This window comes from Monodon monoceros, unplaced genomic scaffold, assembly GCF_005190385.1.
Source record: "Monodon monoceros isolate NGI ecotype Baffin Bay Population unplaced genomic scaffold, NGI_Narwhal_1 Super_Scaffold_12, whole genome shotgun sequence".
NCBI classification, from domain to species: Eukaryota; Metazoa; Chordata; class Mammalia; order Artiodactyla; family Monodontidae; genus Monodon; species Monodon monoceros.
The window spans coordinates 43,690,466-43,715,258 of NW_021703768.1; the positions used below are offsets into that span (position 1 = coordinate 43,690,466).

At 40.5% G+C, this 24,793-nt stretch overlaps 1 protein-coding gene across 3 annotated transcripts in view; it reads right to left on the reverse strand.

Annotated features, from left to right (window-relative positions):
• Positions 1-2,215: 2,215 nt before the first annotated feature.
• Positions 2,216-24,793, reverse strand: part of ANKRD55 (ankyrin repeat domain 55) — a 431,120-nt gene continuing 408,542 nt past the window's right edge. For 2 of the 3 annotated variants that reach the window (XM_029218818.1, XM_029218817.1), the window contains 5 exons: positions 22,704-22,888; positions 16,983-17,150; positions 12,983-13,623; positions 5,057-5,149; positions 2,228-2,678 (listed from right to left, as the gene is read on the reverse strand). In XM_029218818.1, coding sequence (XP_029074651.1) covers positions 2,557-2,678; positions 5,057-5,149; positions 12,983-13,623; positions 16,983-17,150; positions 22,704-22,888 — 1,209 coding nt within the window. In that variant the 3' untranslated portion in view covers positions 2,228-2,556. Of the gene's footprint in view, positions 2,679-5,056; positions 5,150-12,982; positions 13,624-16,982; positions 17,151-22,703; positions 22,889-24,793 lie in introns of all 3 variants that reach the window. The other variant, XM_029218819.1, reaches the window with a different exon arrangement.

Below are 24,793 nucleotides of genomic sequence, written 5' to 3' on the forward strand. Positions count from 1 at the left end.
GACAAAGGTAGCTATCACATTAATATGTAAAAAACAGGAAATGTCTTGTTAATAAATCCCTAGCAAAAATTTTATTAACAGTGAATGGTAAATCACCTTGCAGCTGCTAGTGGTCCACAGACTAGGAAAAATGAGAGTAATATTCACTTTATTGTGGTGGTCTGGAGCTGGATCTGCAATATCACCAAGGTATGCCTGCATTAGCTGTGTTGCATTGGGCAAATTACTTATCACTCTCTGCGTTGGTTCCTTGTCTGTACTTGGGGGATATAGGTTGATGTAAAGATCCAAATGAAATAATGTATGCAAAGTTATGATCCTTAGCAATGAAGGGAAATATAAGTGGTAAAAGAACAACAAAAAATATCATTTTAGAAGAAAAAGTTGCTTGATAATTTTTTAAAGTTGGGCACAACTTGGTGAATACCTCTGATTTGGTTAGTAAAATATTGGCCGAGGAATACTCCACCCCAAACAAGCAACTTTACCTGGAGACAAAAGGATAGCTGCTCTATTTAAAGAGGTGGTAGTGGGCAGTACATTACTTTTTCGTAACTAAGCAAAGATTGTTATATCAACTTGGATGGAAAGGCCCAACATTAGAAGATTCTGTGTGCGTATATATAACTGCAAGTGTTGGGGGAATAGTGGGTTTTATACAGGGGTGTTTCGTTTTGTTTTGATTTATTGCTTTGACCTCTTAGCTATACACTTGGTGATCTCTTAGGGCCTGAGCTTTTGTTAGTGTGGTAATCTTTTGAATAATTCATAAATATTCTAATTCTCCCCTTTCCTGACACAAACGGAAGGACTGCATTTCTCTATCCCCTTTGAAGTTAGGCATGCCCATATGACTTAATTTGGCAAATAAAATGTGAGAGGAAGTAATGAGACTCACCTCTGGTTTTCTCTGTTTTGGTGATGAAGGAAGTACAAGTTGAAATGGAATCTACATCAGCCAACTCTGCCAGTTGGAAATGGGACATGTATCGTGAATGAGAAAAGAAATTGTGTTAGCCAATGAGATTTTGGGGTTTATTACTAAAGCAGAGGCTAAGCTATCCCAGCTAGTCTAGGTAGTGTAGGGCCAGGTATCTACTTGTGGATGGACATGGATTCAGAAGTGGCTAGGTGACACAGCTGAACAGCCTAACTGATACTTACAAAGAATGATTCTTCAAAGATAAAAATAGCCCACAAAAAAAAAAAAAAAAAGGAAGAAAGAAAGAAAGAAAAAAGAAAAGAAACCCTTCAGAATCTATGTCCTGAGAGCTCTTCCATTTGCACCAGGATTTGCTCTGCCTCTAGCTACTGTCTAGCTTGGGAGGTTGATCCATAGGCTTTCCCTTTTATAATCCCCGATTCAGATAACTATCATTAGCAAAATGAGACTGTGGACTACTAACTTCTTCTATTATCACTTCTTACATCTCTCTACCTTGCCAACTCCCTATCTCCCTACTTTCTTCCCTTCCTTCTTTCCTAAAAAAAAAATTAGCTGAATGAGTGGCTAAGCATGTTCTAGGTATTGTACACATTCCTAGAAGTGCAAAGCCAAATAACTGTCATTTGGCCTCAGAGGAGCTCTATTTAGTAAATGGCACAGTCTGACCTCCCTAAATAAATAATACTAACATAAAATGGGAATGTTATACTTGAGATATTTGCTGAATACCATGCAGGCTTGGAAATAACATGGAGTGACTATGATCTTATATGGCTAAACCTTGGACTTTCAATCCAAACAATACACAAACATCTTAGCAGGGAGATCTGCAGTTAGTAGTAGTCTTTCAAAGTTTGCTATGTCATAAGTATGGGAAGGTCTTGAGTAGGCAGAGACCTTTATTTTGAAACAGAAAAAAGAATGATTAAATATGTAGAGTATTTGAGGAATGTATGAGGAATGTCTATTTCATTCAGTTAGGGCAGGATGTAGACCTTTCCAACTCACATGATCTTCTCAGTATCAGAACAATCAATCATATCTGAAAGTGACAATAGGTGGAAATAATCAAATAACAAAGAAGATACATAAACATTGTTAAGTGATTTGGGCTCTAGCTGGGAGTTAACGATGTCAGAAAATACTCTGCAGATGATGATACACTTAAAAGCCATAAACACTGACTGATTAAAGAAATTTACTAATTTGATTTTAATTAAGTTTTGTTAGTCCAAAGTAGAATTGCAATAAATGTAAAAAACACGTATGGAATGTGCTTTCTTTTTTATTCAGCAAAGCATACATTTTTTAAAAACATAAAATCATTCAAAAAAACCAGCAAACATGCCACCAAACACAGCTAAGTTTCCCTGATGATAACAGGTTGTGACTTTTTATTTTGGCATGTAGAGGTCATGGAAACTCACAATATATGCACAAAGATTCTAAGTGCGTATTTGGAACAAAGAATTTTGAGTTGTAAAACCATGAATGGCTTATAGAATGCAATTTACTAAATTAGTCTTTGTTCTTACAAAGTGATCTTATCCTTTGACAGTTGAAAATGTATATAATCTATATTTTTACAATCAGTGACCCACAGTCACTGATTAATTTTCATCATTGGTGGAACTGGCAGAGTTTTCACTCTCTTCAGCTGGTGGGCTGTGTCCCCGCTGGCTTGGAATAGCAGGAAGCACTCGGTTTGTCCATAGAGGTTCTCCAGATAGAACTGGGAGGAAAGAATAGAATGAAAAACTTTCAAGGTTTGCATCTCTCAGAGTCTCACAAGGAATGATGGCAGTAGAACTGTGTTATTTCTGAAGGAATGGAGGCCCTTCTAAGAAGCTTTTCTTGGGGAGAGCTAAACTGCAGGAGAAAGCCATATCTACCTATCTATTCAGGCTTACCACATGTAGTCAGGGATGCCAAATATGCACAAATACAAGGTGGGGCCAAGTTTGATCAAAACATGATCAGTCTGTTGGTGCCTAGCAGAGCCTTCTTTTCCTAGGGTGGTGTAGCCCTTGATGGCCAGGTCAGCACAAGGCTCTAAATAAGCCCCAAGACGTTTGTACTGTGCTTTTATACAAAAGTCAAAAGGTTCTCAGGTTTCTTTTAGGAAAAGCACTGTACCTTTCCACTTCTTTTTCATAGAGCTACAGTTGATCAAAGATCTTTATCTTCCCGTCTCCTTAAATTTAATTGTGAAAAGCAAAGCCCCTGGGTTCTGCCAAAGAAAATCCCATTACTTTGGCTTCCCCAAGCCACACCAGGATTCAAGGCTGAGTGTTAGATGTCTCTGTGACTACATTTAGATGAGTGTTAGATGTTTTTGTGACTACAAAGACAATTAGATGTCTTTGTGACTACATTTCTGCTTCAAGACAAGGTCAGACTTGAATTTCATTCAATGATTGAATTCACACCATCCAAAACTCTCCCTTTAGACAAATTAGTAAGGGCAAAGGAAATAATCTGTCAAGGCAGAGATCTTGGTTTGTGCTACCAACTGTGTGTGTGACCTTGGACAAATCTCTACCTCTCCCTTCCCTTATCTGAAAGAAGACAGGGTTGTACCTAAAGGGTTCTAGAACTCTTGCTTTGTCCCATCTGAACTGTAGCCTGGGGCATAAAAAATATATTGGATATTTACTCTGTGCAAACAGCTGCAAAGGGTTTTATGTACATTATCTCATTTAATCCTCTCAACAGTCTTATCAGGTTGAACTACTCTTATAAGCTAAGTGAAGAAACTGAAGTACAGAAAGGTTAAGGAACTTGTCTTAAATAGGGCAGCTTCTAAATCATCTAACCTCTGCAATTAAGAAGATGTGGGGAGAGAGAGAGAGAGCGAGAGAGCGAGAGAGCAAGAGAGAGAGAGAGAGAGAGAGAGAGAGAGAGAGAGTGTGTGCGTGTGTGTGTGTATGTGCACACAAGTGCTTGAGTACATGTTATAAAAGAGTGGGTTGGGATAGGAAGAACAGGAAGGAAGGAAATTAAAATCCAGTGAGTAGGGGCTTTCCTGGTGGTGCAGTGGTTGAGAGTCCGCCTGCCAATGCAGGGGACATGGGTTCGAGCCCTGGTCTGGGAGGATCCCACATGCTGCGGAGCAACTGGGCCCGTGCGCCACAGCTGCTGAGCCTGCGCTCTAGAGCCCGCGAGCCACAACTACTGAGCTCACGTGCCACAACTAGTGAAGCCCACGTGCCTAGAGCCCATGCTCCGCAACGAGAGAAGCCACTGCAATGAGAAGCCCGTGCACCACAATGAAGAGTAGCCCCCGCTCGCCGCAACCAGAGAAAAAGCCCGAGTGCAGCAACGAAGACCCAACGCAGCCAAAAAAAAAAAAAAAAAAATCCAGTAAGTATCACCTGTTTCATGTGACAGCTGACTTGGTATCCTGTAATTCTGCTTCTGGCTCTGCTACTTACTACCTAAATAACGGGCAAGTTATGTGACCTCTCTGAACTCAGTTTTCTCATCTCTACTGCCTCAGAGTACAGATATAAGGATTTACAATCTCCAAATTTCTAGGCGTGGGGCTCAGGAATCCCCTTTATAACAAGCACCCCAGATAATACTTAGGCACAGGCAAACCTGATCACTTGGTGAATAGACTATATTAACAGTTTATATTGTGAGAAGTTTTGCATAAAATAATGCTAACAGTAAAACTGATGAACAGCATCTACTTGATCATTCCTTTTTGCTTAGGAATGCATTAGCCTGTGAGCGCAGAGGTAAGACACATTTCTATCTGTCCAACATAGTAAGGAAGACAATGTCAGGAAGCCAGTCTTAAGAGAAGAATTTTTAAAGCATTAAAGACATTAAATAGTACATAGCAAAATAAACGTCTGTTATTGTTTTTATAGTCCAAACACAAAAATTCCTCAAGGGAGGGAGTATTTTTTTAAACAAGCATTACCATGTTGGATGAAGCTTTGAAGACTGTCTCTATTTTATTTTCCTGTAATTTATAGGGTTGGGCACCTGATGTTCTCTTGAAAAAAATGAAAGTAAACCAAAATAACATTTAGTCCTGTCTAGACGTGTTAACAGTGTTAACCTTTGCAAAGGAAGCCGAGGAAAATTCAAAATACTTACATTTTTGGTCTGGTAGGGGAGCCAGGTTGTTCCGGGTGAAAGGAAGATCCCAGATTTTAGGTCTGTTTCGGGAGAGATGCTGAAAATTTTGTCCTGGGGACAAACATATTTGCATCAATCATATGAGACTCAACCAAGGGCAAATTATAAAATCCAATGGATGAAAGAATCATAAAGGTTGTTATAGATCATGAAATTTATGATGTTAACAACAACAACAACAAAATACTAATAGCTCTACCATATTGTTTCTATCACATTCCAGTCACTGTTTAAATGAAAGGAAAAGGTATCAGAAATCATTTCTTGAGTAAACTATTTAAATACAATTTTATGAACAAGCACAGCTGGCCATGCACTCTACAAAACTTAAAAGTTTGAAAAATAACATAGGGTATTAGTGTATCACATATTGGTCAATCTGGGTTGAATGAGTGGGTGATGAGTAGAATATATTCTTCTAGAGCTGTGTTTCTTACTCCTGGCTGCGCAGAGAAATTATCTGAGGAGTTAAAAAAAGATGCTACTCTGGCTAAACACCACACCAAATAAATGAGTATCTCTGGGGCTGGGATAGGATGCCAGATTTTTGTCAGCTCCCAGGTGATTCTGTTGTGAATCCAGGATTGAGACACACTGATCTAGAAGATGGGAGCTGAGTGAAAGCACTTGGGAGATCTGGATGATCTAATTTAGATGACCAGTAGAGTTATGCTGGAGCTATGCATAACAGCTCTTAAATTTTCAGGAATTTTGTGAGCTGGTTTACATCATACTTGGTGGCTTGACGTCAGCCATGGTGGGAATATTTACATCAGGGAAATCAGCAAGTACTGATTTTTCTCTGAAGAGCCACCTATTAAACATTTATTAGCACATGACTGATTACAAGAGATGGATGTTCCAAACACCTGAAAATAGAAGGGACTACACAAAAGTTAAGTCCATTTAACAAGTTGACCAAATGGTATAATAAATAGGAGTTTGGGCTCTGGGGTCAGACAGGATTAGGCTTAATTCCCAACTCGGGCAAGTGATGTTCTGTCTCTAAATCTTAATTTCCTCACATGTAAAATGCTGAAAATAATTTTATCTGTCTTTTTCAGTTGTCATAAAGATGAGGAGAACAAAGGTAAAGCATTTAGCTTATAGAGTAAACAATAAACATTAGCAATTATTACAGTGTTATTCTGTGGCATGTTTAACATGATCTCCTGGACAGTGGGGCCTGTATTCATTTGATCTTTCGTTTAGTAGTCTAGTAGGAACCAGAATCACTACAGCAACACTCATAGGGTTTAAGTCTTCCGTTTGGGTAAAGCAGTCCTTAGAACAGGGGAAAAAAAGCATTAGCCATGATCCACCTCCCATCTGCTTCGGTGAGTCCAGTGGTAGATTTGTAGGGGCAGTCATCTGAGCAGTGTCATTTGATGTCATTTGATGAACAGTAAGCAAAATTTCTAGTCTCCTTGGTGGACATTTTGCCATTATATTTTTATTCCTTTGAACTTTGAAGGTTAAATAACCTCACAAGCCATTATTTAAAAGAAAACATTCCTAAGTAGAATTACAATAAAACCCATATCAGCTCATACCTGATTATTCATCCATGAACACTTGAGCAGAAATTTGCAAAACCAAAAATGAGATAATGATAATTATGGATAATGCATATTGAGCACTTACTATTGTCAAGGACTGGACTAACTGCTGTAGGCATAGTCTCATTTAATCCTAACAATCACCTTCCCTTGTGAGATAGATACTATTATCATCCCCATTTTACAAATGAGGACACTGTGGCTTGGAGAAGTTCTAAATTGTCTGCAAGATCACATGATGGGAAGTGTCCCCCAGGCTCTGGACCTAAAATCCACACTATCCTGCCTCCTTAGGGGCCACAGCAATATTGATAGGATGGGAGAAGTGGCAGAGAAGGACTTCAGCAGTGATTTGGGAGGAGGTGCGAGGAGAGTTAAACTTTTTTCCACACTGGCATTTTGCTCAGTTTTGAAGGACAAGGCAGAATGTGCATAGTCCAAAGTTCTCTTATCTGGGCTGTAGGCACCTTCAGGGAGTGTCCAGCCTGTGGGGACAGGGTTGAGGACCACTGTCTTAGAATAAAAAGGCAGGAAACGTTTTCATCGTTAAATGAGGAAACAGAAGTGAATGAAGATTAATAATAATTCAGCACTCATCTATTGCAAACTCACTGTATTCCAGAGCCTAGAGTACAAACAGAAGGCAAGGTGCTCAGGAGGGGCTGATGGGAAGAGAGACAGGTAAAGCTGTACTTCTGAAGGCCATGAGTAGTGCTGTGAGGGTATCAGAGGTCAGTGTGTCTTGAATCCCATAGACCTCGCTTGCACATCTGCTCTGCTACTTCCTAGCTAGCTCTGTGACCTTAGGTCAGTGGGCTAACCACTCTACTCCTCAATTTCTTCATCTCTAAAATGGGGATAAAAATTCCTCTCCTGCAGTGCTGTTGAAGGGGAAGTATGTGGTTCACTGCCCCAGAGGAGGCTTAATAAGGCAGAGATATTCTTTTATGATGGATAGTGAAAATGGGTCACACCTCCTACAGCAGTCAGGGTAACTTCTACATAGGAGGCAAGTTTTGGGCTGGTTCTTAAAAGATTGTAGGAATCTGTCAAGCACACAGTGGATAAAAATAACATGGGCAAAAACGTCATAGAGTAAAAAGGTATGTAGTTGTATAGGAACTGAGAGATATTCAGGGAACTGTTCAAGGGGTTGGGGGGTGGGAGGAAAGGATTTGAGACGGGAGGTGCAGAAGTTGAGAATGGGAAGTGAGGCCAGGCCATGTTGGGAGGACTTTGTTTGCCAGCTAAAGAATCTGGCCTTCATCCTGTTAAGATGCAAAGCTTCTGATGGGTTTAAACAGAGGTGGTCACAGCATCAGACCTACCTACTATCAGACCTGAGGAGGAGAGCGCGTTGTTGCTGGGATACTCTAGAAAATTCTGGAGAAGAAAGTTCTCTCTTGAGGGAGAAAGGAAGCAAACACTGCGTTAGTTTCCTTGTGATAGCCTGCAAATAACCAGGCTGGTAGCAAACACCACAGAGCTTTCTGTTCAATTTTCTCTGAAAGCTGCTCTCAATGAATTAAGCTGATGTGCTCCAAATTCCCTCATTAAGTTAAGTGCCTCATCCCGCATCTCTCTCCATCTAGCCCAGTGACAGGTCTCAATAAATGTTAAGCAATAATCATTACAGCTAAATGTTCAGGGCTGCTGATGTAAGCACAGGACATTAGCTGCCTGGAATTCAAACGGTAGCAATCACTGCTAGCCCATATTATTTCTACTAAACCCAGGGTGTGAAAAGAGAAAATCCAAAGTAAAGGAATCATCCAAGTTCAAGTCAGTGGTGCTGTGGTATGATTTATAGTATCCAAATGCTTTGCTACTTTAGGTTTCAAATCAAGTATGGGAGCTCAGTGTAGAAATCTACTGAGTTTCAACCTGCCTAGAGTAACAACTTGAACCCCTTAAGTGAACCCTCCCAACTGTACTCTGGAAGCTTCAGCAGTTCTAAAAACAACACCTCAAATTGGGTTAAAAAATATTCACAAAAATAAAATCTATAAGGCAGAGAGAAATCTTTTTATTTTGGGGAGTACAGTGTAATTTCTAAGAAAATCACATTGTAGGTAATTTGGTAAGCATACTAACAAACTGGACTTTGAGACTTAAAGAGAGAAATATGTACATTGCCATGGGATAACTTCCTATTTAGGAGGTCTGGGTTCAAGTTCTGAATATGTCCTTAGTGACATATTCAGAACAATTAGTTGTAAGACTGAGCAGATTCTAGGCCATGTAAATTATAACTGGAAAGGGCCTCATGAAACAAAATGGCCCCAGACTCTGTATCCAGAGGGTAGGAAAACTGTAGCCGAGAGAGATGACATGTCTTGCCTTATCAATCAGGGCTCATTCAGGAAAATAGAGGCTCCTTTAGGCCTTGAAACAGAGGGAATTTCATACAGAAAGGTGGTTATACTGGTTGGTGGAAAAGGTGAGAAGCCAGAGGACAGGGTAGAAGGACAATCCAGAGATTAACCACAGCAGGAAGATGCAACCACTTCTAGGCTGGAGTGATAAGGGGAAGAGTTGGTATCACCAAGGCTCAGAAGCTAGTGGGAGCCAGAACCACAGAGTGAGGGGCTTTGTGGAGGAAGTGGGAGGAATTGGAAGCCCTGTTGGAGAATCCATAGGAAGCAGAGGGACACTGTGTAGAGCTCCACTTGTTTTCCTCTTTCTCCTGCTCTTACTCTATTGCCAGCGCCTCTTGGTACTTGGCCAAAAGTACCTGGAAGCAGCTGCAAGGGAGCCTGGGAAGTGTAGTTTCCTGAGATACAAAGTAGAGCTGGAGGGAAGAGACTAGATCCAAGAGCAAAAAGGGAGCTGACTAGCACATTTACTTAAATGTCATCATCTTTTAAACAAAGGTCATCTGTAGCTTGTCTCTAAGGCATAGTGCTTAGCATAGGGCCTGGCACATAGCTAAAAAAAAAACAACCCCACAAATGTGTATGTGTGTATAGTACTATGCTCAATCACTGTTCTAAGTATTTTATATGCATCAATTTGTTTAATCTTAACAGCAACTCACAGCCCTACATGTTAGGTATTTCCTCCCATTTTTGACATGAAGAAACAACGGCTCAGAGAGATTCAGTAACAGCAAGTAAATGAGAGAGTCAGAATTTGAACCCAGATAGTGTGACTTTAGAATCCCTCTCTTGGGGCAATTCCCTGGCAGTCCAGTGGTTAGAAGCTGGCTCTTTCACTGCCATGGTCCCAGGTTTGATTCCTGGTCAGGGAACTAAATCCCATAAGCCGTGTGGTGCAGCCAAAAAAAAGAATCCCTTTCTTAACCACTGGATGTGCTGCCTCTTCATAAATCAGGATAATAGACATTATCCTTTAAAGACATTATCCATTAAAGAATGAGTGAAAGAACTAAGGTCCTTTCCATTTAAAACTCTTTATGATTTTGTATCTAAACATGAGAAGAAAATCAATTTAAAGTGAGTTGTATAATCAGTTTAGCAAATCCATGTACCTTAAAGTTCATTTATAGGCTGAAGATTCTTGGGAGTTTATCTTGTCATGACTCAGTTACTTAGAATGGCTCCTAGTTATTATCAGCATTCAAAAACATTGGTTGTTGGGGCTTCCCTGGTGGCGCAGTGGTTGAGAATCTGCCTGCTAATGCAGGGGACACGGGTTCGAGCCCTGGTCTGGGAGGATCCCACATGCCGCGGAGCAACTAGGCCCGTGAGCCACAACTACTGAGCCTGCGCATCTGGAGCCTGTGCTCCGCAATAAGAGAGGCCGCAATAGTGAGAGGCCCGCGCACCGCAATGAAGAGTGTCCCCTGCTTGCCACAACTAGAGAAAGCCCTCACGCAGAAACAAAGACGCAACACAGCAAAAATAAATAAATTAATTAATAAACTCCTACCCCCAACATCTACAAAAAAAAAAATTGGTTGAAAAAAATAAATGCTTTGGTACAGGCATGGCTAATTATTTGACATTCCCTTGGAGAATTCTGCTTCTCCTTTTCTGCCCCATAGGACTTTTCAAGTTACTTCACTGGAAAAGTGAAACAAACCCTCAAACCAATTTATTGAATTTCCTTTTATTTTAAATAATATAGAAGGTTTTAGATGGCACATGTGAAAGAATCTACTAGTTCTCTATCCAATATCTATTCTCTTTTTCCTCCTAGAAACAAAAATCCAATTTTGGAGGGACGGTCATGTGCCCAGTTAAAAGGATCCAATTCCCAGTCTCCCGTGCAGATAGGCATGATCATGTGACTAAAGTTCTGGCCAAAGAAATGGAAGCAGACTGGGGAATTTATGGGAGATAACTTATTAATGGGAGCTAATTCAGCTGGCGGACATCCATTTCCGCCCCACCCCCCTTCCTTCCTCCTGCTCTGTCAGACATTATGAAATGTGCAATGATCCAAAGGATGAAAGGCATAGGTTAAGTTGTAGAGCATACAGATGGAAGGAGCCTGGGTCTCTGGTGATCATGGATTCACCAAGCACCTGGGAACCATCACCGTCGACTACTTTCATATGAGAGCAATAAACTTCTATGCTGTTTAAGCCACTGTTACTTTGGATTTCTGTTACAGGCAGATGAACCCAATCCTAACTGATATAGAAAAGACAGCCCAAGGCTGTCCTGGGAACAGAAAAAGAACAAGACTTTCACAAATTTCAAAAAAATTTCAAAAAGAAGATATTAGCCAAGACAGGACTAACTCCAGAAAGCAGGCTGAGTCAAGGCCCTGGAGGCCACCAAAGACAGCAGATCAATATCTTTTCTTCCTCACCCTTCTGCAGAACACAAGGAAAAACTACCCACGCTTCAGTGCTTAGTGGAGGAAGTAAAATCTTGAGGGAGGTTTTTCTCAGGAAATAGCCTTCATGTGTTTATTCCTATCTATCCTGTGCTTAAAAACATATAAATATGTATGAGGGAAGCCATACTCTACCTCACAGGTTTCAGACATCAGGTACATGAAGATGAGTGAGGAGAGCCAGACTCATGCTGCATATTAAACGGGAAGGAATATTCCTTATTTCCAAAGATATACTGTGCTCCTCTACTTCTTAAAATATACATAGCCCCCTTGGGCTTTCATTTTTCTACTTCTGAAAGAAATATGGTTCAAGCAATATATCATTTTTCCTCTTAACCCTACTATAAGAAAAACAACAACAGAAACTTGTTGATAAAGAACAACTGACACTCCACAGACAGATACTGGAGAGTGGTGCAGACTGGGTTGAACTGGGGACAGTGATGTCCAAGTGATGTCTATGGGGATAGTGGTTACTCAGATTCAGGCAATTATTGCCAAGTGAAATTTGGGTTCAGTGTTGCCAGACTTTTCAACTTCTCAAGAGAAGCTAGAGTTTTAAATTTTTATGTCAAACTTCATGATTTTTAAATACTAGTAATTAATTCACTTGATTACTGCATTAGTAATGAACTGATTTTGGAAGTTGTTTTGCAGCCTCTGCTTTATTAGAACGATAGTTCTTAGTCTCTGGTATACATCAGAATCACCTGGGGGCCGTTAACAAAGAAATAAAAATTTTAGTGTGATACATTTGTTTAACACAAATGTTAAATGGGAAAACAGGTACGTATATATTGCTTGCATGTGTATAAAAATACACATTCTTTAGTGTGATACACTTATTTAAAATGTATATATACATATATATTTAAATATGTATAAAATATCTCTGGAAGGTAAACAAAAAATTAATAACATAGCTTTGGATGAGGGGCACTCAGTAGCTGGGGCAAGAGGCAGGAGGGAGAATTGCCACGTAACCCTTTGGTGTGTATGGAGACCTGAGCCACACATGTGTGAATGTGTTCTCTTTCTACGTGTATACATAGAAGGCACTGCCATTTTCCCTTTTGCCTCACCAAGATCTTGGTTCAGTAATCCTGGAGTGGTCATCGAACACATGATTTAAAAACAAACAATCACACAAACAAATCAACCCCTCATAGGTGATACTGCCAAGTATCCCTGCTTAAGAATACTTGCTAGTGGAAATAGTAATATTCCTGCTCTAATCTGCCAGTCACCACACATATCTGCTACGATGAGATAAGATGAGAAGGCACATACTTTTACTTGATGATTGCTCTCGAGGTGGAAACGCAGACTGTTTCCATAGCCTGGAAATCCTGAATCCAGTACACTCAAGGGAAAAAGGTAGCCTAATCACCCATTTCCATTCTGACCCTGTCCTCTAGGCCACCTCCTGTCACTCCAGTTCCTAACCCAGGACTGCATAACACATTTCTTGTATAGAATCAGTCAGAAATGAGAAAGAAGGAAGCAGGGACATTACCTGATGAAGGATTATGTAGATGAGGAAGATGTGGCGGCCCCGACACCTGCTGGTGACTGGATCTGCTGGTAAGCAACCTGTCTAGCAGCTTATCAGAAGAAGACACAGTCCAAGCTTTATAGAACACCTGGTTATCTAGCAATACCTGGCAGCCAGTTCTGTTATTCAATAAATCCTGCTCACTTCGGCTTTTCTGAGATTTCTGGGCAGCATGATGAGTACCAGAGCTCAGGCCAGCATGGGAAGTGGCCCCCTGGGGGGCTGTCAGGAAGTTATGGCCTAGGGTGATGGGTGGGAGACTCTGCGTTCTGATTGGCGGAAGTCCTTTATGGGCCAGAGGCTTCTTTTCTGGCAAGTGATATTTTGAATTCTCTGAGGTCCTCTTCTTAAAGTCAACCATAGCCACCTGATCACCAGGCTGTTCTTGGCAGTTGGTATCCATGTTGCTGTCAAAGGTGGTGATGATGTCATCAACTTCCGAGGTGGGCTCCGCCCTGTGCCAGTCCCTGCAGTGATCTTTCTGATAGGCCCTCTGCTCTTCTTTTTTGTTCCTGCAGAAGATTTGATTGAGCATGCTGAATCGTCCCTCCTTCTTCTGGGGTCTACTCTTCTGGGAAGGAAGGGGTCGAGTAGGCTCTGTTCTATGGGAATATAAAATAACAAGGATGCTATGTGAGGGCAGGAAGTGGAGACACCAGCAGTAACCACACAACAGACCTCCCTCTATTCCATCCACCTGAGCAGGTTGTCTGAGATCATCCATAGACACTCGAAGCCCTCTTAAGTCAAAGGTGATGTGCAAGAGCTACTCACAACCTCCTTGGCCATCCCCTTCCTTGCCATGGTCAGTTCTCTGTCCAGTTAGAACATTTCTTAGTTAGATTTCACCTGCTCCCTCAGGAACTATCCTTTCAAAATTTGTTTTCTCCCAGGGATCAAGTAAGCTGAAAATACCTCAAAGTATTACTGTTCTCACTTCTTAAGGACAGTCAGTAGGAGTGCAAGCTTTATGTCAAAGAGATGAAGGCCAAATGTGGAGTACATTTGGCCTTCAGGCTTCAACTAGCAGCAGCAGGGTGGAGGTTGCAGATGTCGGGGGAGTGTGATTTTAGGCTTTCTCTGAAAGGGATCCCAGGAGATCTGGGCAGAGCTCTGATAGGAAGCCCGCCCATTTTACGCTGTTTGTGTGTTGTTTCTTGTTGAGCTTTTACTAAATTTCCTATTGAAAAAGTGTACTAAAGGAAGACGAGGAGAGAAGCTTTTGTCTGGGCTTCAGCTGCAGAAGAGGAAGTGTGTATTCCAGAGGTTGGGCGTGGCAGGAGAAGAAAATGAGCAATGCCCAATGAGCAGGCAATTTCTAAAGGAAAAAACGGTCAGCAGCTGTCTGGCTGGCTCTTCCTGTGTGGAGAGTTTCCCTGAGGCACTATTCTGTTTTTGTTCCTTGGAAAATTCTGTGTTGTTCTCTTCTGAGGCCACAATTGATTTAATGCTTTCTGTGGTATGAGTTAATGATGAAACCTGACTGTGTTCATGCCCTAAAAGCCAGATTGCAACATTACTCTTTGGAGTGAGATATTGTAATATGTAATTTGAAAAAATCACCCCTCATTTTGGCTGCATATAATGAATGGTTTTTGTTTTTGTTTTTTTTTCTGCAGGTCACACAGTGTATAATTGAATCTTTATTCCTGTGATATATTTTTATCCTCCTTTCACCTTCCAATAGGCTTTTTGAAATATTAAACACAACTTCTGGACTCCTGATACTACCAGAGAGAACCCCAGGAGATCTCTAGCATTCTTTCAAGTTTCCCCATACAGAATATGCCCCTGTGCTCACTGATGCTACTTCAGCATCTTCTATAAACAATCTCCTTCTCCTCTTAAGGTTGTGATTTTGGTCAGTGGGTCTCAAAGTATGGTCCACTGAACCTGGAGGTGAGGGCCCTGATAGTCTTCAGAAGTTTCTCAGGTTTAACTTATATTCATAATAATATCACTTCTAACCGGTGTTTTGGTTTTTTTTTTTTTTTTTTTTTTTTTGCGGCGGAGCACAGGCTCCAGACGCACAGGCTCAGAGGCCATGGCTCACGGGCCCAGCCGCTTCGCGGCACGTGGGATCCTCCTGGACCGGGGCACGAACCCATGTCCTCTGCATCGGCAGGCGGACTCTCAACCACTGCGCCACCAGGGAAGCCCCTCACCAGTGTTTTTTCCACTGGTCTGCTTTTTACACCAAGGGTGCAAGAGAGCAAGTGGGTGAAACTGTGGGCTCCTTGGCACATATCAAGGTAGTAACAACAATAGACTTTCATTAAAAAAATTGCCATTAAACTTAATAATGTCCAGTAAATGTTATTAATTTTACTAAATATTGATCCTTGAGATACATTTTTTCGATAAAATAGGAATTACTCATAAACAATTCTACTATATACTGAAGTACAATGGTTGTTTTGAGGTAAAACATTTGTGCCGTTGTTTGAGTTGCTAGCTGAACTAGACGCTTTTTTCATGAAACATGATTTTTATGGCTTATAGACAAGCTGTGGTTATTTGGAGTTGGGCATTTGATTTCTCAAAAATGAACAAAGTGAGCCTGTCATTTCAAGGTAAACAACTGACGTTAATTGTTGCCAATGACAAAAATCTAGCTTTCAAGCAAAAATTAGAATTTTGGAAAATTTGTATGCACACTGTGAGCTTGACAGCTTCCTGATACATAGAGGCTTTTCTGATGAGATCAGTGGTGATATTAACAAATGTGATTTTTTTTCTGGTATTGTATAATGAAATGTACTATTTGGAAGATATTCATAACTAAGTAAACCAATATTTTCCAAATGACCAATGCAAGATATTATAAAATCATGCATAGATGTAAGACACATTTAAAGTGCTAGAGAGATGAATGGATTTTAATGTAACAGAATTCAAAAACTTCACTGATATGGTGACAGAGTCCACATTGCCACTAAGCTTTAGGAAACTACTACTTGTCAAGTTTTGGCGTAGTATCAAAGGAAAAGTGTCCACAGTTATCTGAAAAGGCTCTTGAAATACTCCTCCCTTTTTCACCTACATATCTATGTGAGGCCAGATTGTTTTCATACACTTCAGTCAAAACAATCATATTGCAATGGATTGAATGCAGAAGCAGATGTGGGAATGCAGCTGTATTCTATTAAGCTTCTGTAAAGATATCAAAGAGATTCAAAGAGCAAAGTAGAACAAAACTGCTCTTCTCATTACATTTTTTTTGGTCTGTTTTGAAGAATGGGTTATTTTTTAACTAAAAATATGGTATTAATGTTAACTTGTAAATGTAATGGGTTATTACTTTAATAACAAAATATTTTTTCAAAAGTTTCTCAGTTTTAATTTCTAATGCCATAAATATTGATAGGTGTAACTCACATAAACAAAAGCTCTTTAGGGTCCTCCATAATTTCTGAGAGTGTAAAAGGGTCCTGAGAACAAAAAGTTGGAGAAACGCTGATTTAGACAGAAGAGCAACTAAGGGTATACGGCATACTCTAGGGCCTGCATGCCAGAACTACTGAGCCCGCGTGCTGCAACTACTGAAGCCCACGCGCCTAGAACCCATGCTCCGCAACAAGAGAAGCCACCACAGTGAGAAGCCTGCGCACCGCAACGAAGAGTAGTCCCCACTCGCCACAACTACAGAAAGCCTACGCGCAGCAACGAAGGCTCAATGCAGCCATAAATAAATAAATAGTATATGGCATAAAGGGACGAGGAAAGGGAGAAAAAGGAAAGAAGAGATTAGAGTTCAGTGAATATTAGCCTGATGGATTCAGGCTTACTACTATCATTTTGCTCCACAGCGTCAAGGACATGTCATTACATGTTAGATAATGGCAAACACTATTATTAAGTTATTGCTGATTTTCTGCTAGTTTTGGCAGTTTAAACAATTTCATCCAATTTTATAAATCTTTGAAAGGAAGAAAAAATGAGTGCCTCCTGGTGCGCTCACCTGCTCTCTTGGGAGAGGAGCTTGACACAGGCCGTGTGACCGCAGTACAGGGCATAGGCCAGGGGTGTGCTCTCACTGATGTCTCGCAGGTTGCTGTCTATGCCCAGCTCCAGCAGTGACTGCACACAGTCTGCCTTTCCTGCAGCTGCAGCCCAGTGCAGAGGTGTCCTGGGGGACCACAGGGGAACAGCATAAGTGTCTGAGCACATGAATGGTACAGGTTACTTAGCTGGCAACAGCTCCTGCTTGAAGTTGGGTCATGGCAGGAAAGACTTGTTGCTATTTACAGTGTGGAAATGGTATGTATTAAATGGGGCTTCAGGATGATGGTGTATGTGTGTAAGGGCCTCTCCTCTAATTCTGATATTCTGTGGCCTTCCACCTGCTTTGGTCTTTCTGAGAATTTCCTAGAAGAGGAAGTAGTGGGTCAAAGGGTATGAACAATCATAAGGCTCCTTATACATAGTGCCAAACTGCCTTCCAAAAAAACTGGCTCAATCTCTCCTCCTACTAGCTGTGTCCCTACTCCTTCCCAATATTGTATTATCACCATCTTTAAAGACTTTTGCCAACTTGGTAGGCAACATGGTACTTCAGTGTTGTTTTCTTCTGCATTTCTTTAATTAATAGTGGGGAAGAACTTTTGAAATATATGTTTATTTACCATTTGAGTTTCTTCATTGAAATGATTCTTAATGCCCTATGCCCATTTTTCTATTAGATTATTAGTTTTTCTTACTAATTTATATGGGTTTTTAAAATATTTAAGGTATCAATTTTTTTCTAGGTTATGTTTATGAAAACATTTTCTCTAATTTGTTACTTAGCTTTTAATTTTTTTTTTTTTTTTTTTTTTGCGGTACGCGGGCCTCTCACTGTTGTGGCCTCTCCCGTTGCGGAGCACAGGCTCTGGATGTGCAGGCTCAGCGGCCATGGCTCACGGGCCCAGCTGCTCCGCGGCATGTGGGGTCTTCCCGGACCAGGGCACGAACCTGCATCCCCTGCATCGGCAGGCAGACTCTCAACCACTGCGCCACCAGGGAAGCCCTTAGCTTTTAATTTTTTAGTGATTTTCCATAAAAAATTTTAAGGAATAATCACATTTATTTACCTCTTCATTTTTGGTTTGTTTCATGATTTTATATTTTAGAAAGTCCTTCATCAGCCAGAAGGTGGATGAATATTCATCAGTATTTAAACCTTGTTAAATGGTAAAACTATTATTTTCTTAAGGAAGAAAAAAAAAAGCCTGAGACTGGAAGAAAGTATTTGCAAACTGCACATTCAACAAATAATTTGTATTCAGAATATGTAAAGTATTCCAAAACTGAATAAAAAAATACACACGCCAATTAAAATAAATTAGCAAAAGATCTGAACACTTTATCAAAGAAGATGCATAAATGGTAAATAAGCACATGAAAACGTGCTCAATAACATTTGTCATTAGAGAAATGCAAATTAAAACACAATGGGATACAACTACATATTTATTTAAATGGCTAAAATTAAGAAAAAATAAAAAGAATGTATATATAGTATGTGTCTGTGTGTGTGTCTGTGTGTGTGTGTGTCTGTGTGTGTATAACTGAGTCACTGCTGTACAGCAGAGATTGGTACAACATTGTAAATCAACTATACTTCAATTGAAAAAAAAATTGGAAAAAAAAAAACCCCCAAACCTGGCAATACCAAAGGCTGATGAAGAGTCAGGGTAACCTGAACTTTTATACATTTTTGGTGGGAATACAAAATGGAAACAGTCACACCAGAAAATAGTTTGTCACTTCCTTCTAAAGTTAAACATACTTACCATATGACCAAGCAATCTCACTTCTAGATATATAGCTAAAGAAATGAAAATTTATGTTCACACAAAAACTTATACACAAATGTTTATAGCAGCGTTATCCATAATTGCCTAAAACTGTAAACAACCCAATGTCCTTCAATGGGTGAAGACAAACTATAGTTCATCCACAAAATTGAATCCTACTCAGCAATAAAAAGAACAGCCTACTGATATATAGAACATAGATGAATCTCAAGTCATTCTACCAAGTGAAATAAACCAATCTCAAAAGATTACATACTGTATATTTCCATTTATATAACATTCTGGAAAAGGCAAAACCCAAGAGACAGAACTAATCAGTGGTTGCCAGAGCTTAGAGATGGGGGAGGCCTTGACTACAAAAGGACAACCTGAGTTGATGCTGGAGGTGACAGAATTGTCTTGAATCTTGCTTGTGGTGGTAACATGAATCTATGCATGTGTTAAAATTCATAAAACTATACATCAAAAAAAAAGTAAATTTTACTGAATGTAAATAAAAAGGAAACCAATATTTTCTTCTAGATTTATTTGGATTAAAAAAAAAAACTGCACGTGTGTCTGTATGTGTATTTTGATATGTGTGGTGAGGCCCGGAGCCAGTCTGACCATTTTTCCAGTTACATAGCCAACTTTTCTCAACACCATTTATTAGTGCAGTGGGATCATATTTTGAGATCCTGACGTATATACATACTTTTCTACCCTTCCTCTTTCCTCATTTAAGGATATGGTTGATTTTATGCTCAACCTCAGGGGAGGGATATAGCAGGGTGGATAAGAGAAATAGTCAGTGTCTTTCTGTTTCCAAAAGCCAAGCCCAGAACTGAGAGCAGATTTGGAGTAAATTAGCTCCCCAGCTGTAGAAAGAACTATCAAGGCAGATGGGACAAGAAGGTGATAAGAACATAAAGGACCACTGGACCCAAGAGCAAAGGGGACCCAAACCTTGCTTCCTTGGCAGAGATGCTGGGAAATGGGTGGTGGGGGATGTCTGTGTGGTGTGCCTGGGCAGTGGGGCCCTGGGAGGCTAAGGAGGGGCACAGTGAAAGAGGACATGCCTGTGAATGGGGTTTCCCGTGAAGAGAGTGGCTACTCTTCCTGTCAGTCACTCTGGGAAAGGATCAGTCCTGAGGCAGGAAAGGAGGGCATGGAAGGCCTCTTCGTGGCTTTACTCTGGGGCTTGGCCGCTGGCAGAAGGCCACCCCTGGGAGAGCCAAGAGGTCTCTCAGACATGGAGGCAGCCTGCGGGCCGGGCATCTGCGAAGGGGCCTGGGTCTCAGTATTCGGAGAGTAGCCATGTCCACAGGGCGACCACAGTCCCCATGGTAAATCGTGTCCTCTGTCAATCAAGCATCCTTTTCCTCATGTTATGATATGGGCAGAAATTTGAGAACCCTTAATAGGAGCGTATATTTTTTCAACACAGTCATCAATCACACTGCCTATTTGAACATGTAGCAGATATGATTCATTCCATTCTGTGTGAGTGAGGACTCCAAACAGTATTTATTATGAAACAAGATGAGGCATCAGCCATATTATGCCTTCCTGCTTAGAGAATATATTGCCCATAAATTCAGTAGATGGAGGGCTGGATATCAATGTAGTCAGGTTTACCAACACGTGACAATTCTCTCTGGAGCATTGTGAAATACTCCTTCACAACAATTGCTAAGAGTGACTGTTTTAATTCTTCTGGCCATCAACATGGAAGAAGTCCAGAAGGACACAGGCAAAAATATTATTTTGCAGAGAAACAGGAGAAGCATAGATAACTTCTAACTAATACACATAGAGCCTTCGTGGGCAATATGTAGCATCCAATTTCAGGTTATCTAAGCTGTAGTTCCTTTCTTATCTCTAAGCTTCAGGATAGTCCTACAAACATAGCAGACTGGACTCAGCTATCACAGTGAGGAGCTGGAGAATCAGGGCCCATGATTCAGAAGAAATTCATCAGAGACAAGCAGTGGGCGATGAGGTGGTCTCTGAAGGGCAGGAGATGATGGGTACAAGAATGCAGTGTTGGCTGGAGTGTCAGAAGCCAAGGAACGATTTATGGAACATGCAAACATTCTCTAGATAATTCCCAGATATGTGTAGGTAGGAGAGTTTGATAAAAGACTCTCCCTCCTGAAAATAAATGACTTGGGTACTAAAGGAAAGTATGACCTCATAGACTGACGAAATTTGGGACATTTAAGCTACATAGGCTATTTACGAGTTATGTGTTCTGTACCATCAATCTTAGGCTAGTACCACCGTGTTTTAAATGTCATAGATTTATGATGTGTTTTAATATCTAGGAGGACTAGTTTCCCCATATTTTCCCTCATCCTCGTTTTTTTTAAATCATTGCCTTATTTTTCTTCTCTTTCCTCAAAAACTGTCTCTCCACTGGGGGAAAAAAAAAGAAGGAAAGGAAAGTCACAATTGTTGCAAATGCGTTAAGTACTTAAACCTATGAAAATTTTGAAAAATTCTATACTAATACAAGCTTACAGTTTCAATGTGAAGTCACAGCTACACAATGCAGGATGCAGAAACTGAAACAAAATGAAGAGCAGGATTTGATTAGTGCATGCAACACATGAGCTGAACTTTGGAGCAGGAACTAGACCTTTCTTGAGATTTTACTTCACTTTGAACCCTTGTAGGACCCAATCTTCTGCATTTTCTTTCTCCCCTTGGTTTTTCTTTCTTCCCTGAGGCTGGGGGAACTAAATTTTCTCTGCTAAGCATGTGATAATGCAAAGTGGGAAATACTCTATTCAGAGCTGGTTCTACAAGTATTTTGAAGTAGGCAAACTGTTTTCTAGCCCTCTTTTCCTAGATGTGTTCTTTTCTTCTCTTTTTGGATCATTCACCTTTTCTCCTCATGTAACTAAGTCCTATTACTTTCTTACCTGCTCAAGTTCAACATCTGCTCTTAGGAAAAGGTCTACTTTCAATGATTTATACCTTAATTTTAATTAAAGTCATCATGTTAACCATCTCCAGCTTCTGAGACTTACTAGAACCCAAGAATTTTTTCCCCCTGTGTTATAAGGATTTCAGATATCAGGAAGTAGGAAGTGCTTCTTGGGGCATCTAAAATCATGATAAGTAGGTGGCTAGATTTGCACTTCAATAGAAAAAGGTAAACAAAACTATACGTAGTGTACAAGCCTTATACTCATTTTCAATAGTCTTATTTGTTGTTACATTATTCTTATATTTCCATTGAGTCTATGCCTAACTGAAAGAAAGGTTAGATACACATAGTAATTGAAAAGTTCTAATAGTTGATTATGGATGAAGGGCATGTAGGTAAAAAGCTCTGTTTAGGAGTCAAGGGTACAAGTTTTCATTTAGTTGCTAAATACCTCTGAGGCAAGTCTCTTTACCTTTCTGGACTCAGCTTCCTTTTCTATGCAAATACATCTTTAATTACTGAAGAAACCCAAAGCAGAACCCTGATAAGGTCACATCTAGTTCTGAACACAAAGCCTCTATTATGCTCTTCTCTGGATAACAAGAGCTTGTTGACTTTATGACATAATCCAGGAACAAAGGAAAAGAATTAAGACTTACTGTTAAAAACAAAAAGCGCCTATAGCAGGAAGCTGATATACAGAAGGCCTTCTGAGAACACTGAGACCGGTTAGCAAAAAGTGGAAAGTCTGACGGTACTGTATAGTCATGGCGTTTCTCTTCATAACAATGATTTTTCCTGCCCTGACTAAAATAGAGCAGCTTTTATTGTCACAAGCACATGTATAAATATTACTGGCAGTAAGGCTATAGTCATACAGGATAACTCCTTAAACATCTTCTTTATTTTGAGATTAAAATTTGGAAAAGATGACTGGTAGTTCCCCACATTTCTGGGTTGCCATGGATACCTGTCGTCCACATCCAGAGCCTGCAGGTTGCACTCAGGGAATCTTGCCAGCTCGTTGATGATGTCACTGAAACCTGCTGCTGCGGCGATGTGCACACACGTCTTCCCACTCTCATCGTCGTAGTTGATTATGGATGGACCCTGGTGATGGCTCAGAATGATGGAACACAGAATTCTATTTCCACTCTGGAAAACAGAGTCAAAAAAAGCTCATTAGGTACAATCCAGTGCTCTTCCCTGTCTATGCAAATTAAGATAAAAATTCAAAGCAAAAATATTCAAAACAACAACAACAAAAAATTCATTTTATCAAACCCACAAACAAATTTCCACTTGTCTCAAGTCACTGCAGGGATTTTTGTCTCCTGTAAGAGCTAAATTGTCTTCCATCATCAGTGAACTAAGGAGGACTTAAATACAGGTGTAATTGACTGACATCAGAGCTAGCACAATGGGTGGGCCACCTAGATGACTTCCTCATTAAATATATTCATTTTGTTTCCCCCACTTGCTGTAGAGGTTAACCCCTGAGAAGCTGGCAGAGTTAATTTTAATGTTAACAAAATGACTATGATGAGTACTGACTAGTGACATAATGATGATCAGAATGATCTGGTAATGGTCAAATTGCTATAAATTGCATGTAATCTAATTGTCAAAAATCCTTTGTGAAAAGAAGTGGGTCATAATTTAGTAGCTAATCGATAAAAAGAAATAAAAACAAATAAGTATGAAAAGGAAAGAATTTTAGGCAACCATCTAAACTGGGTTCCTCTTTCTGTGTAGGTGTATAATAAGTTTTTATCTATCATTTTTTTTTTTTTTTTTGGCTCTGTGGGTCTTCATTGCCGTGCATGGGCTTTCTCTAGTTTCCGCGAGCGGGGGCTACTCTGGCTTGCAGTGCAGCGCGCGGGCTTCTCATTGCGGTGGCTTCTCTTGTTGCAGAGTACGGTCTCTAGGGCGCACAGGCTTCAGTAGTTGTGGCGCACGGGCTTAGTTGCTCTGTGGCATGTGGGACCTTCCAGGGCCAGGGATCGAACCCATGTCCCCTGCATTGGCAGGCAGATTCTCAACCACTGTACCACCAGGGAAGCCCTTATCTTATCTTTGAAGGGAGGCTATTCTACACTCTTTTTAGTAACCTGTCCCAGCCTTAAAAGTCACCAGCTCTTTCTTGAGAGTGTCCTACATCTCTTCAGCTTAAACAAATGAGTAAGTAAATGCTGTGCATGTTACCTTTCATTGGACTGAAAAATACAAAAAACACTGCATAAGCATTTGCAATTTTAGATGACAATAAATCCTCAATGGTCAGTAAATTCTAGTTTTATCTCACACAGTGGAAAAGTCTTATCTTTCAGATTTCTCCTGATATCTGTGTAAAGATCATAAAACAGTCCAAATAATTCATCAGCATTTTAATTTTCTCAGTGAATCTATAGAGACACTGCATCTCCACGCAGCAGGTCTTACGGGAAGAATGGAGGTCTCTAGGAGGCGTGAGGAGCAGGTTACAGAAACGGCAGAGACATGCTCTAGTTCTGGGGGCCAGGAGCCAGGTCACGTGCCAGGCTCAGGGTCCTGGGCAGAAAGAGTGTTGAACATCTTTTTTTTTTTTAGCATCTTTATTGGAGTATAATTGCTTTACAATGGTGTGTTAGTTTCTGCTTTATAACAAAGTGAATCAGCTGAGAGTATTGAACTTTTTTAAAGCTGCAATTCTAATACATTCCAAGTGCTATTCCACAGCCACCTCCTAATAAATTTTCCCATGTAACATTTCTTTTGGCATTCCTCCCACTTTATTATCCCAGTTTATTTGACCCCAGGGCTGTCTTTTAGAACCTCTGAGTCAGTTTGCACAATTCTGTGGAACAGCACCCTTTCATTTTTGCTTTTCCTCTTCCTTTCCCTCGCCTCTCCCTGTTTGCACTGAGGACTCTCCGGATATCCCGTTACTCAGCGTGGCTTCACAGGGAACCATTACACAGTGAACCCTCGAGTGTGCTCCCACTGTATCAGGGGACTGCAGCTGATACAAGTTCTGCAACCTCTTGCAGGACCAAAGGCTCAGGGCACTCAAAGCTCTCA